The sequence below is a fragment of the Oncorhynchus nerka genome, linkage group LG14, assembly GCF_034236695.1.
Source record: "Oncorhynchus nerka isolate Pitt River linkage group LG14, Oner_Uvic_2.0, whole genome shotgun sequence".
In the NCBI taxonomy this organism is placed as follows: Eukaryota; Metazoa; Chordata; class Actinopteri; order Salmoniformes; family Salmonidae; genus Oncorhynchus; species Oncorhynchus nerka.
In genome coordinates, this window is record NC_088409.1 from 38,333,057 (window position 1) to 38,346,896 (window position 13,840).

A 13,840-nucleotide genomic window follows, 5' to 3' on the forward strand; every position below is an offset into this window, starting at 1 on the left:
GCTCGTATTCCTGTGTGTTTATTATATTATAATTAAGTCAATGATTTGATATTTGATAGAGCAGTCTGACTGAGCGGTGGTAGGCAGCAGCAGGCTCTTAAGCATTCATTCAAACAGCACTTTCCTGCGTTTGCCAGCAGCTCTTCGCAATGCTTGAAGCACCGCTCTGAACATGAGAACATATGAAAGCTGGTGGTTCCTTTTAACATGTCTTCAATATTCCCAGTTAAGTTTAAGGTTGTAGTTATTATAGTAATTATAGGACTATAATTATTTAAACCAAATTGAACATGTTTCATTATTTATTTGAGACTAAATAGATTTTTATTTATGTATTAAGTTCAAATAAGGGTTCATTCAGTATTGTTGTAATTGTCATTATTACAAATATAGATATAAAAATCGGCAGATTAATCGGTATCGGCTTTTTTGGTCCTCCAATAATCGGTATCGGCATTGAAAAATCATAATCGGTTGACCTCTAGTGTCAAGTTGGCTGGATGTCTTTTGGGTGGTGTACCATTCTTGATACACATGGGAAACTGTTGAACGTGAAAAACCCAGCAGTGTTGCAATTCTTGACAAACCGGTGCTCCTAGCAACTACTACCATACCCCTTTCAAAGGCACTTAAATATTTTGTCTTGCCCATTCCCCCTCTTAATAGCACACATACACAATCCATGTCTCAATTGTTTCAAGTCTTAAAAATATATATTTTTTTACCTGTCTCCTCCTCTTCATCTACACTGATTGAAGTGGATTCAACTAGTGACATCAATAAGGGATTCACCCGGTCAGTCTATGTCATGGAAAGAGCGTAATGTTTTGTACACTCCCCCTTCCTCTAGAAATCATGGACCGGGTGGCTCTGGGTGAGTGGCCCTGCCTGCGGCCTGCTGTCAACCCTCAGATCCACAGCCAGGAACTGGGCCAACTCATGCAGCGCTGCTGGGCAGAGGAGCCCACCGAGAGGCCCGAGTTCAACCACATCAAACTGTTGCTACGCAAACAGAACAGGTGGGTGTAGGGGGGTGGAACTGGGGAGAGTGTGTTGCATGATTCCATTAATGTCTGTGCGTCTCCACTCCAAAAAAAGAGTATGACTACAGTACCAGTCAAAAGTTTGGACACACCTACTCATTCAAGGGTTTTTCTTTATTTTTACTATTTTCTACATTGTAGAAGAATAGCGAAGACATCAAAACTATGAAATAACACATATGGAATCATGTAGTAAAAAAAAGTGTTAAACAAATAAGAATATATTTTATATTCTTCAAAGTATGCACCCTTTCCCTTGATGACAGCTTTGCACACTTTTGGCATTCTCTCAACTAGCTTCATGAAAAATGTTTTTCCAACAGTCTTGAAGGAGTTCCCACATATGCTGAGCACTTGTTGGCTGCTTTTCCTTCACTCTGCGGTCCAACTCATCCCAAACCATCTCAATTGGGTTGAGGTCAGGTGATTGTGGAGGTCAGGTCATCTGATGCAGCACTCCATCACTCTCCTTCTTGGTCAAATAGCCCTTACACAGTCTGGAGGTGTTGGGTCATTGTACTGTTGAAAAACAAATGATAGTCCCACAAAGCGCAAACCAGATGGGATGGTGTATCACTGCAGAATGCTGTGATAACCATGCTGGTTAAGTGTACCTTGAATTCTAAATAAAAGCAAGTCTCTTCTTATTATTGGTGTACTTTAGTAGTGGTTTCTTTGCAGCAATTCGACCATGAAGGCCTGATTCACGCAGTCTCCTCTGAACAGTTGATGTGATGTGTCTGTTACGTGAACTCTGAAGCATTTATTTGGGAAGCAATATCTGAGGTGCAGTTAACTCTAATGAACATATCCTCTGCAGCAGAGGTAACTCTGGGTCTTCTTTTCCTGTGGCGGTCCTCATGAGAGTCAGTTTCAGTAATAGTGCTTGATGGTTTTTGCTACTGCACTTCAAGAAACTTTAAAAGTTCTTAAAATGATCCTGATTGACTGACCTTCATGTCTTAAAGTAATGATGGGCTGTTGTTTCTCTTTGCTTATTTGGGCTGTTCTTGCCATAATATGGACTTGGTCTTTTACCAAATAGGGCTATCTTCTGTATACCACCCCTACCTTGTCGCAACATAACTGATTGGCTCAATTGCATTAAGAAGGAAAGAAATTCCACAAATTCCAAAACTTTTAACAAGGCACACCTGTTACTTGAAATGCATTCCAGGTGACTACATCATGAAGCTGGTTGAGAGAATGCCGAGAGTGTGCAAAACTGTCATTGAGGCAAAGGGTGGCTACTTTGAAGAATCTCAAATATCAAATATATATTTTGATATGTTTAACACCTTTTTGGTTACTAGATGATTCCATATGTGTTATTTCATAGTTTTGATGCCTTCGCTATTATTCTACAATGTAGAAAATAGTCAAAATAAAGAAAAACCCTTGAATGAGTAGGTGTGTCCAAACTTTTGACTGGTATTGTATTATATGTCTGTGTGTGCGTGTGTGTGTAGGGAGTGCAGCACTAACATCCTGGATAACCTGCTGTCCCGTATGGAGCAGTATGCTAACAACCTGGAGGAGCTGGTGGAGGAGAGAACCCAGGCCTACCATGAAGAGAAACGCAAGGCTGAGGCCCTGCTCTACCAGATACTACCACAGTGAGTCTCTGCTATACACACACACACACACACAAACACACACACAGTGAGTCAATGCGATACACACACACAGTGCATAATATTACTGTCTGTACCTGCAGTTCAGTGGCTGAGCAGCTAAAGAGAGGGGAGACGGTACAGGCTGAGGCCTTTGATTCAGTCACCATCTACTTCAGTGACATTGTAGGCTTCACAGCCATATCAGCTGAGAGCACACCTATGCAGGTGAGAGAGCACGATCACATTGTGACACTACTCCCACTGGTGTGACAAGTTACAAAGATAGACTTTACAAGGGAGGCCATAGTCAAACCAAACAATTCCTATTCTGCTCTAAAAAATGTTTGCCTCTTTAGGTTGTGACCCTGCTCAATGACCTCTACACCTGTTTCGATGCCATCATTGACAACTTTGATGTTTACAAGGTAACATTATATTTCTCATCAATGTGCAGATGAAGGAAAGGAAAAGAGGAGATGATGCCTCTATGAGATCCGCCATTAGGACACACTGACCTCCCTGCCCCTACTGTTTCTGTGGCGCCCCCAGGTGGAGACCATTGGTGATGCCTACATGGTGGTGTCCGGCCTGCCGGTGAGGAACGGGAAGCTACACGGCCGAGAGATCGCCCGCATGGCCCTGGCTCTGCTCAACGCCGTACGCACCTTCAAAATCCAACACCGGCCTGACCAGCAGCTCAAACTACGCATTGGCATCCACAGCGGTGAGCGGCACGCGATGGTCACATACTAGCAGACTCAGTGATGATATACCAATTTCAGTTGTGTGATTGACCAATTCACTCCACTCTATATTCAGGCCCTGTGTGTGCAGGAGTGGTGGGGCTGAAGATGCCACGGTACTGTCTGTTTGGAGACACAGTCAACACCTCTTCACGACTGGAGTCCAATGGTGAAGGTAAGCCACAGAGTAGTCATACAACATGTGGGTTTTAAATCAGTTCCACAGATCTGCTGGTCTTCATATCTCTGTGGTAGTTAATTGACTAATTAATGATTGCCCTCCTCACCTTCTCCCTCACAGCGCTGAAGATCCATGTGTCTGCGGCCACGCGTGACGTCCTGCAGGAGTTCAACTGCTTCCAGCTGGAGCTGAGAGGAGACGTGGAGATGAAGGGGAAGGGGAAAATGACCACCTACTGGCTACTGGGAGAGAGCAAGAACAACGAGTCAACGAGCTAAGGGGACGAGCCAAGGGAAGGAGGGAGGAAGGTGGTGGAGGAGGAAAACTTGAGCAAATAATGGGAACCACTGATTTGAAGTGCTGGAGCAAGTAATCAAATGAAGAGGCCTGGTGAATGAATGAGGTGGGGGGGTAGATGAGGAAGAGGACAAGGAAGGAGGATGTGGAGAACTTTCTTCACTTCAGCCCTCCTGCACTCGAACATCTAGATTTTAAGGACATATAGAAAGCTACATGTTCTGAGAGTGTGTGTGTGATGTTCTGTGTATACGTTTTTCCAGTTTTATTTCCGTGTTGGAGGTCTTGGATGCAACACTGATGGTATTTTAGATCGGTAAAAAAAAAATTGGTTCACAAACAAACCTTTACAGGAGATTGTGGATATTGCTACCTGGTGGTCACATTATGTAACTGTTTTTTGAATTCATGTCTTTTATGAGTACACAGTATCCCACTGGGCACAGACGTCAGTTCAACATCTAGTTGTGATTTAAATTTGGTTGAGTTGTCAACTAATGTGAATTCAATGTGAAATAAACAATAAATATCACTATGTCATTGGATTTAGGTTAAGATTTGGGTGAAAAAAATACAAAATGCCCTTACGTTGATTACTTTTTTACAAATCCAATCAGTTTTCCATGTTGACTCAACATCATCACATACATTTTCGGGGTTGAAATGACATAGAAATTAGGTTCAAACTTCTTTTACCCAGTGGGATTTATAATTTGATTAATTTCCACTGTAGCCTTTGTGATTATGTATCCCCAGACCCCAACCACTATAACTGAGCCTACTCTGGAGTTAAAATGACTTGTTTGATATGTGTGTGTGGGTGTGCGAGTGTCTAATGTCTCATCAGTGTATATGATTTGTCCGTTTACAGTCATATTACGGTCTTATTATTTTGTATAATACAGATGTTGTTTATTTCTCAATAGATTACTTTTCTATTGCCTAAAGGGCAATTCACAGAAATGCACTTAAGATAAAGTCAAGCATTCCACTTCTTCGGCACCATAGACAGTTTCATTATTTTCAGTGAAGTGTACGATTGCCTATGAATCTGTCTAATAAGATTCAATTTAATGCATTATTGTTGCCAGCAGCATACCACCCTGCATACCACTGCTGGCTTACTTCTGATTCTAAGCAGGGTTGGTCCTGGTCAGTTCCTGGATGGATGCTGCTGGAAGTGGTGTTTGATGCTGCTGGAAGTGGTGTTGGAGGGCCAGTAGGAGGCACTCTATCCTCTGGTCTAAAAAAATATCCCAATGCCCCAGGGCAGTGATTGGGGACACTACCCTGTGTTGGGTGCCGTCTTTTGGCTGGGATGTTAAACAGGTGTCCTGACTCTCTGAGGTCATTAAAGATCCCATGGCACTTATTGTAAGAGTAGGGTGTTAACCCCGGTGTCCTGGCTAGATTCCCAATCTGGCCCTCAAACCATCACGGTCACCTAATAATCCCCAGTTTACAATTGGCTCAATAATCCCCCTCCTCTCCCATGTAACTAGTCTCCAGGTCGTTGCTGCAAATGAGAACGTGTTCTCAGTCAACTTACCTGGTAAAATAATGGATAAATAGTGAAAACATACAGCTGAGCTTACATCATACACATCATACACATATGCCATGGCTGTCTCAGTCACCAGATCTCGACCCAATTTAATACTTATGGGATATTCTGGTGCGTTTTCCACCACCATTAACAAAATACCAAATGATGGAATTTCTTGTGGAAGAATGGTGCCGCACTTGTAGAATTTATGCTACTTTATGCTAAGGTAAATTGAAGCTGTTCTGGCTCAAATCCCTATTAAGCAACTTTATGTTGGTGTTTCCTTTATTTTGTCAGTAACCTGTATTCAACAGTAATTGAAGACAGGTAACCATTTTCTGCTGGAAAGACAGACTCTTGACAGAGGATCGTTTTATGAAAATTGTGGATGCACAGCTGGACACACACTGGCTCTTGATTTCTGAATGGATTTGTCTGAACTGCTACTCTGAAAACACCCTGAAATAAAAATTAAGAGGTCACCAGGGAACTTTTAGAAAGGGTTCACACTGAGATCCTCTACAACTTTGCAATAACTAACCGCGTCAAAAGGACTAAATTAATTCTGGGGTAGATATGTATAAAGGACTAAATGAATTCTGGGGTAGATATGTATAAAGGACTAAATTAATTCTGGGGTAGATATGTATAAAGGACTAAATGAATTCTGGGGTAGATATGTATAAAGGACTAAATTAATTATGGGGTAGATATGTATAAAGGACTAAATTAATTCTGGGGTTGATGTGTATAAAGGACTAAATTAATTCTGGGGTTGATGTGTATAAAGTTCCATATTTTGGTTTGGTGTTCACAGTAACCTTTTGAGTTTGAGAGTCATGGAGAATGGTATTGTTTTTTGCGTCTCAAGCCAACAGTGTTCATCATCTGTTGAGAAGTGTTGAACAGATCAATACTGTCTGTAAGACCTCATAAATCAGCCTGTCGACATGTATTTTCATCTCGTGTTTTCGGCTTGAATCAGTAAATAAGGTATAAGTGTATTAGTGGCTGTTTTAGTTCTGTGTGTCCCTATCAGTGGTGGGGTGTATGTACAGTGGGGCAAAAAAGTATTTAGTCAGCCACCAATTGTGCAGGTTCTCCCACTTAAAAAGATGAGAGAGGCCTATAATTTTCATCATAGGTACACTTCAACTATGACAGACAAATGAGAAGAAAAAAAATCCAGAAAATCACATTGTAAGATTTTTAATGGATTTATTTGCAAATTATGGTGGAAAATAAGTATTTGGTCACCTACAAACAAGCAAGATTTCTGGCTCTCACAGACCTGCTTCTTTAAGAAGCTCTCCTGTCCTCCACTCGTTACCTGTATTAATGGCAACTGTTTGAACTTGTTATCAGTATAAAAGACACCTGTCCACAACCTCAAACAGTCACACTCCAAACTCCACTATGGCCAAGACCAAAGAGCTGTCAAAGGACACCAGAAACAAAATTGTAGACCTGCACCAGGCTGGGAAGACTGAATCTGCAATAGTAATTTGCATAATTTGCAGCTTGGTTTGAAGAAATCAACTGTGGGAGCAATTATTAGGAAATGGAAGACATACAAGACCACTGATTATCTCCCTCGATCTGGGGCTCCATGCAAGATCTCACCCCGTGGGGTCAAAATAATCACAAGAACGGTGAGCAAAAATCCCAGAACCACACGGGGGGACCTAGTGAATGACCTGCAGAGAGCTGGGACCAAAGTAACAAAGCCTACCATCAGTAACACACTACGCCGCCAGGGACTCAAATCCTGCAGTGCCAGACGTGTCCCCCTGCTTAAGCCAGTACATGTCCAGGCCCGTCTGAAGTTTGCTAGAGAGCATTTGGATGATCCAGAAGAAGATTGGGAGAATGTCATATGGTCAGATGAAACCAAAATATAACTTTTTGGTAAAAACTCAACTCGTCGTGTTTGGAGGACAAAGAATGCTGAGTTGCATCCAAAGAACACCATACCTACTGTGAAGCATGGGGGTGGAAACATCATGCTTTGGGGCTGTTTTTCTGCAAAGGGACCAGGACGACTGATCCGTGTAAAGGAACGAATGAATGGGGCCATGTATCGTGAGATTTTGAGTGAAAACCTCCTTCCATCAGCAAGGGCATTGAAGATGAAACGTGGCTGGGTCTTTCAGCATGACAATGATCCCAAACACACCGCCCGGGCAACGAAGGAGTGGCTTCGTAAGAAGCATTTCAAGGTCCTGGAGTGGCCTAGCCAGTCTCCAGATCTCAACCCCATAGAAAATCTTTGGAGGGAGTTGAAAGTCCGTGTTGCCCAACAACAGCCCCAAAGCATCACTGCTCTAGAGGAGATCTGCATTGAGGAATGGGCCAAAATACCAGCAACAGTGTGTGAAAACCTTGTGAAGACTTACAAAAAACATTTGACCTCTGTCATTGCCAACAAAGGGTATATAACAAAGTATTGAGATAAACTTTTGTCATTGACCAAATACGTATTTTCCACCATAATGAAAAAATCCTACAATGTGATTTTCTGGATTTTTTTTTCTCATTTTGTCTGTCATAGTTGAAGTGTACCTATGATGAAAATTACAGGCCTCTCTCATCTTTTTAAGTGGGAGAACTTGCACAATTGGTGGCTGACTAAATACTTTTTTGCCCCACTGTATATCTGATCCCCACTTTCACTATTATCAAATATCTTTAGATTACTTCATTAAACCCTCCTCTAATCCAGGGCAACCTAGACAAAATGAGCAATACTGTAGTTTAGGGTTCTTTCTCCCTGCCCCTGTCCTTCTTTTCTCTTTCTCAGTCAATCATCTCTGACTAATCTCTCTCTCTCCCCAAGGATCAAATGTAACCCTTTCCCTTAGATCAGAGCCCACGGGTGTGTATAAGAATAAGCCTTAAACTGTAACCTGTCATCCATCATAAGGTAATGTAGTCATTATCTAATGTGTCTTGAAGCCTGTGAAGTATGTGTTTGATCTCTGTAACATCAAGTGCTTGAGTGAAGTAGACAATATATATAACTGTTTCTATTGTAGCTTTGAAATGTACTAAACCTGATTTTACTCCATTTCCTTTATCTTGCTTGTTGGTTGATTCATTTCAACTGTCATATTTATTGTGGTAAAAACATTTGTATTTTTAATGCATTCATTTCTTCAAGTCAAGGGCATGGATACGTTTGCACAGAAGGAAAATAAGCCATATAGTAGGACAGTATACTGAACATTGTGTTCAAAAGTTTGTGAAATGTATATGGGAAACCTAGACAATGTTGTGGATTGAAAGATCAGCATTGTTATTTAATTTGACCGTAATATCTCATATGGCACATCAAGGGAGACTTTAAAACTAATTTCCTGCAATTCTACAAAGTTTGACTACTTATTACGCCTCTCTTGAGAGGTATTTTGAGGGATATATGGGTGTATTTTGAAAACACAGTATAAGTGGAAGCTCTCCCCAAAAAAATTGTTGGGAAAACGACTTTTTCACCTGGATTTCAACACATTTTGCCATGGGGCAGAGAGAAAAATATGCAGTTTTATCATGCTACTCTATATGTTTTGTCATGTGTTTGAGAGAAAATGTTGCTGTTTTAAAGCAAATGTTAAACTATTTACACATTTTGCCATGAAGCAGAGAAAACGATTCGCTGTTTTATAACTAATCTCGTGCAATTATTTACATTTTGCCACGAAGACGAATCGACATGTACTGAATATTGAGGGCATCCCCCGTGCCAATTTCGCCAAGTGGCACATCAAGAGTCTGATGCCTGGATCCCTGTTCCCAAAATGTTGTCGCTCTGCACAAATGGACCGTCTCTTTTCGCTGACCGGTACATTGCCCGAACTGAAGCCAGGCGCTTCTCGAATAGTCGCTTTATTTGTCCATTCCCCGGGGAACACAGTGGCAGAGGTCTGGGATGATCAGTGTCTAGACAGAGATGCTCAGAATGTCGATAGTTTTCTGACTGACGTGAGGCGCAACTGTGAGTTGACGCCGCGTTGTACGAAAAGGAGTGCGCTGTCCTCTTAGAGCCAGGGGGTCGTTTAAAAATCTGACGAAGGTCGTCTGATCTTTAGTCGACGAGGGTGTGCTGGCCCGTTGTGTCCCGTTGATCATGCAAGACTGTCAAGTCATCTTTAAAAAATATTGACTCCCTCCTTCGGACGAAGGGGCTTTCGCCCAGGGTGAGGAAGCCATATGGCGTTGTGATTTTGGGTAAATGCGGAAGAGACAATGCCGCCCGTGTCTTTGGATCCACCAAATCTTCTCTTGCCATGTATTGATGCTCCGGGAGAGCACCGTCGTGATTCAGTGCTCGACAGAAAACAGATGTGAGCGCGGCAACAGTGGAATTGTATAGCGACGTCGGTGGACCAGCGAGCATCCTTCCCGGTCCCTTGGAGTTTGCAGACATCGTGCGTGGCGCGCCTGTCCGGGGGGTGGAATGGTAAACTCTCGGATGCGGTCAGGTGTCATCACATGTCCTTAAAATATATGTTTTTGTCTTTACAGCCGTCTAGGTCGGTTGGAGTTGCAGTTGCGTTGACATTTTCGATTTTTCGAAAATCGATTTCCGATTACTTTTACGCAAATCAACTTTTACGCACATCTAGACGGCATTAACGAAACTAATCTTTTGCTGTTGATTTAGGGTAAGACTTTAGGACCATATTCGACTGCAGACTAGATATGGAATGAAGGAGTGTCCAATTTCTCGGAGACATGCTTCTGAAGTGACAGATAAAGCTGTGCCCATATATTTAAATTACAGGTATATCACATGCCTCATTGGTTCTCAGGTACTATCACCTACTTATTGACGTCAATAAGCGGTGTCTTTTTCAGTCAACAGCTGAACTGAACTCCTCCCACGGGGTTGGCTAACAGATGCCCTTGCCATACTGAAGTTAACTTGATAAGCACCTCTGTGCATTCAAATCATCAATGACACTGTCATAAACCATTATTTTACAAGTGCTAAAAGCAGTGGCTGTCAGTGTCGTTTAAGATGAGAGAGGAGGATTATTTTTTTCATAAGCATGGCCTTAATTCTATTACAACATATTGGATGACTCTCATTCACATTTCATTCACCCAGTTCAATGTAAGAGTGATAGGTTTAGGCTACTACATGATACTCGAATTTTCACTATACCCATCATGAGGTTGCTACAACCTAGCTTATGACTGAAGTTTACAATGTAGGTGCACACAGGTCGAGAGACAAATTTGAGGTAACAGACAGTGACATTCAATACCGCCTTGCACATTCTTGCCTGATATAGGGTGTAATCATTAGTCCAACAGCCACAAACAATGTTTATGTTTATCCCTGTTTTGTTTCCGTTTGCTTCCGCTTAAACGTTTTTCAACAGAATCGGCAGAATGAACACACCCCTGATCACGTGTAAACACAGTTCACTCTCATAACAGCCATGTTGTATTCCTTCTCTTCCCTTCACTTGTGGACTTCAACACACAACACATCAGCTGTATGTGCCCGGGTGAAAAAAACTTTCCCAAGGAAAACCGCTACACAAAGCCTACATCATTGTCACAATATTAGCTATGCTAAATTCATAGTCAGCATAGCTAATAGAACTAACACGTTAGTAAACCCGCTACAATCATGCAGTAACATTAGTGTACAGTCAGTAAGCAGTTACACCAGTAGGCCCTGGTGGCAATAAACTTGTAATGCCAAAAGCTTACCTTGACTTGGAAGAGTTCCAGTGTTGTGTTGGAAAGTCATAGCCAGCTAGCTAACATAGCATCCCTCTGTTTGAGCAGCGTGTTTCCGTAGGCTAAACTAGCTTGCTGCATTTGCTAGCTAAGTCAGTTAAACTGAAAGGGGGAGAAAAAAAATGACTCTATTTCTCTCTTGCTTCTCCTTCACTTAGGAAGAAATTAATTTAACTGTTCAACTAAAGTCTTTCTCTGTCTTTGAGTCAACTACTCACCACATTTTATACACTGCAGTGCTAGCTAGCTTTAGTTTATGCTTTCAGTACTAGATTAATTCTCTGATCTTTTGATTGGGTGGACAACATGTCAGTTCATGCTGCAAGATCTCTGATAGGCTGGAGGACGTCCTCTGGATGTTGTCATAATTGTGTAAGTCTATGGAACAGGGTGAGAACCATGAGCCTTATAGGTTTTGTGTTGAAGTCAATGTACCCAGAGGAGGATGGAAGCTGCCTGTCCTCCAGCTACACCATGGTGCTACCCTCAGAGTGCTGTTGAGGCTACTATAGACCTTCTTTGCAAAATAGTTTGTTTTAATCAGTTATTTGGTGACGTGATTATATTTAGTATAGTCTTATCTAAAAAGGATAACTTTTTAAATGTTTTACAATTGAAATTTTTATGAAGCTCACTCAGGAGGACGGTCCTCCCCTTCCTCCTCCTCTGAGCCTCCACTGGCTAAAAGATTACCAAAACGTTCAACCATTAATCATGTTGATTAATGGTTTATAGAGCACAAAAACAACTTAACTAGGTTATATCTATTTTGTAGTCTCGGAAATCCCAGACCTAGCTAGGGCACCAGCACTGTGCTGGAACATTGTAAGATTATGGGAGGCAACCCATCTGTCTAGAGACTCTAGTGAGACTAGCTACAGTATTTAGTGGCTGGAGAGAAATACTTTTTCCTCCTAATATATAGTAGTAGAAATTTAAATATGTGGATGCAAGTTCTCATGTATATAGTATTAAGAAATTATACATATATATTTTTTTTAAGCTTTCAGTCACATCAAGCGTTGAAGATTTTAATAGCAGTACAGCTCTAGGATGGTTACATTACTACATAACATGTCCATTGGGCAGCTCTCCCTGGCTGTTGTTGCAAAGAATAGTGATTCTAAACACACTGACTGATGACTGTTATGTGACATTTTTTTTACCAACTTTATATTGTTGCAATCTTTAAGTTAAGAACTATTCTTGCGTGCATATGTGTGATCGGCTATGTGGCTGGGTGCAAATACATATGAGTAAATATCAATGACTCTCAACTTCTTCTGGCTGGGAGGTATATTGAAGAAGCGTTTGGATGAGTTGAGTTCTACTTGTTCCATCTGGCTGGCTGCTCTTTTCTGTCCCCTTCCAGATGCCTCTAAGGTACAGCTGCTTTCTCCTTCCATCTGGCTGGCTGTTCTCTTTTTCCCCTTGTTGCTAGCCGCCTTATCTGATGTACGGGCAGAGCCCCCTTCACTCTGGCTGGCTGTTGTCTTCAGTCCACTCCTGCCATGGACGGGTTTTGTCCCCTGTCGCAGCTTGATGAGCTTGAGGATCCATTTAGGCCTCTGCAGCTGGCTCCATTTATTTTCCAGCTCCTTTCTTTTAATTTCTTTCTTTTTGATATCTTCCAATCTTTTAATTTCTTTCTTTTTTATGTTGTTCAGCTGCTTTTCTGTCAGGGGGAAGCCAATCGTCCTCAGGATCATCCTGATTTCATTGGGGTTGATGGGGTCAACAAGCAGGATGGACTCATATAGGACTTTAGCCTTTTGGGGCTTTGGGAGGTGGTACAGGTCAGCAGTAGCCCTGTGAGCAGCTTTGCCCTTTGAGCCAAAATATGGAGGTGTTGCTTCGCTGTTACCCATGGACACCAGAGACTTGACCTCTAGGCCTCTGTCACTTTGGAGCCTGGACTTGTATGCTATGGATATCTGTAAATTGGAGAGAGAGAATATTCTGAGTTTACAAACAAGTTTAATTTACACTAAATACATGAATATCTTGATTTGGAAGGCTGAGGGTGAACTTTGACCAGTTCTGAACATTTTAAAGCACATTTTTAGAATGGCTTTAACAGGCAAAACCAGTCCACGTTGACAACAATTTGAGGATAAATATTCTTAAACTTGTTTATTGTAAAGAATACAAATAATAATAATACTCACAGTTTCCATTTCAGGCATTCATATGTAGAAGATTTTATTTAAAAAATTACTTTCAATGGAAGTTTGTTTATAAAACAGTATTTTAGGTTTGATCCATAGCTATGTTAATTCTTGATTCATATTCTGTGTTGGTGCTTTTCCAAATATTCTGGAACGATGCATCATAATGGAGGTGCGTATATAATAGTCTTTAGGAGCGTCCATTCCTAGTAGCTCGCAGCTTTGATGTCATATGGTTTGTTTCAGGTATGAAGGTGCAAGATTATCCAGATCCCTCCAAATAAATAATATAAATAGAGTAATTTTTGGGGTGTTCTTTTTAATGAATTTTTTACAAAAACAACCACGAGAAATAATCGAATAAATAATCTAAGTGCGTGTATTAATTCAAACCACTGTAAGCTAAGTAGTAACATTAACATGATGCCTTCTAATTGCAGTCGATGTACTATTAATATACAGGAGAACGATCGCCTTACGGCGAGGATAGCTGTG

At 41.4% G+C, this 13,840-nt stretch overlaps 1 protein-coding gene across 2 annotated transcripts in view; it reads left to right on the forward strand.

Moving 5' to 3' along the window:
- The window catches only part of LOC115140990 (atrial natriuretic peptide receptor 1-like), a 66,962-nt gene extending 58,460 nt beyond the window's left edge, over positions 1-8,502 (forward strand). For both annotated transcript variants that reach the window (XM_029679544.2, XM_029679545.2), the window contains exons 16-22: positions 851-1,019; positions 2,513-2,659; positions 2,761-2,884; positions 3,016-3,084; positions 3,209-3,383; positions 3,479-3,577; positions 3,704-8,502. In XM_029679544.2, the coding sequence (XP_029535404.1) occupies positions 851-1,019; positions 2,513-2,659; positions 2,761-2,884; positions 3,016-3,084; positions 3,209-3,383; positions 3,479-3,577; positions 3,704-3,861 (941 nt within the window). In that variant the 3' untranslated portion in view covers positions 3,862-8,502. The remainder of the gene's footprint in view (positions 1-850; positions 1,020-2,512; positions 2,660-2,760; positions 2,885-3,015; positions 3,085-3,208; positions 3,384-3,478; positions 3,578-3,703) is intronic.
- Positions 8,503-13,840: the final 5,338 nt, after the last annotated feature.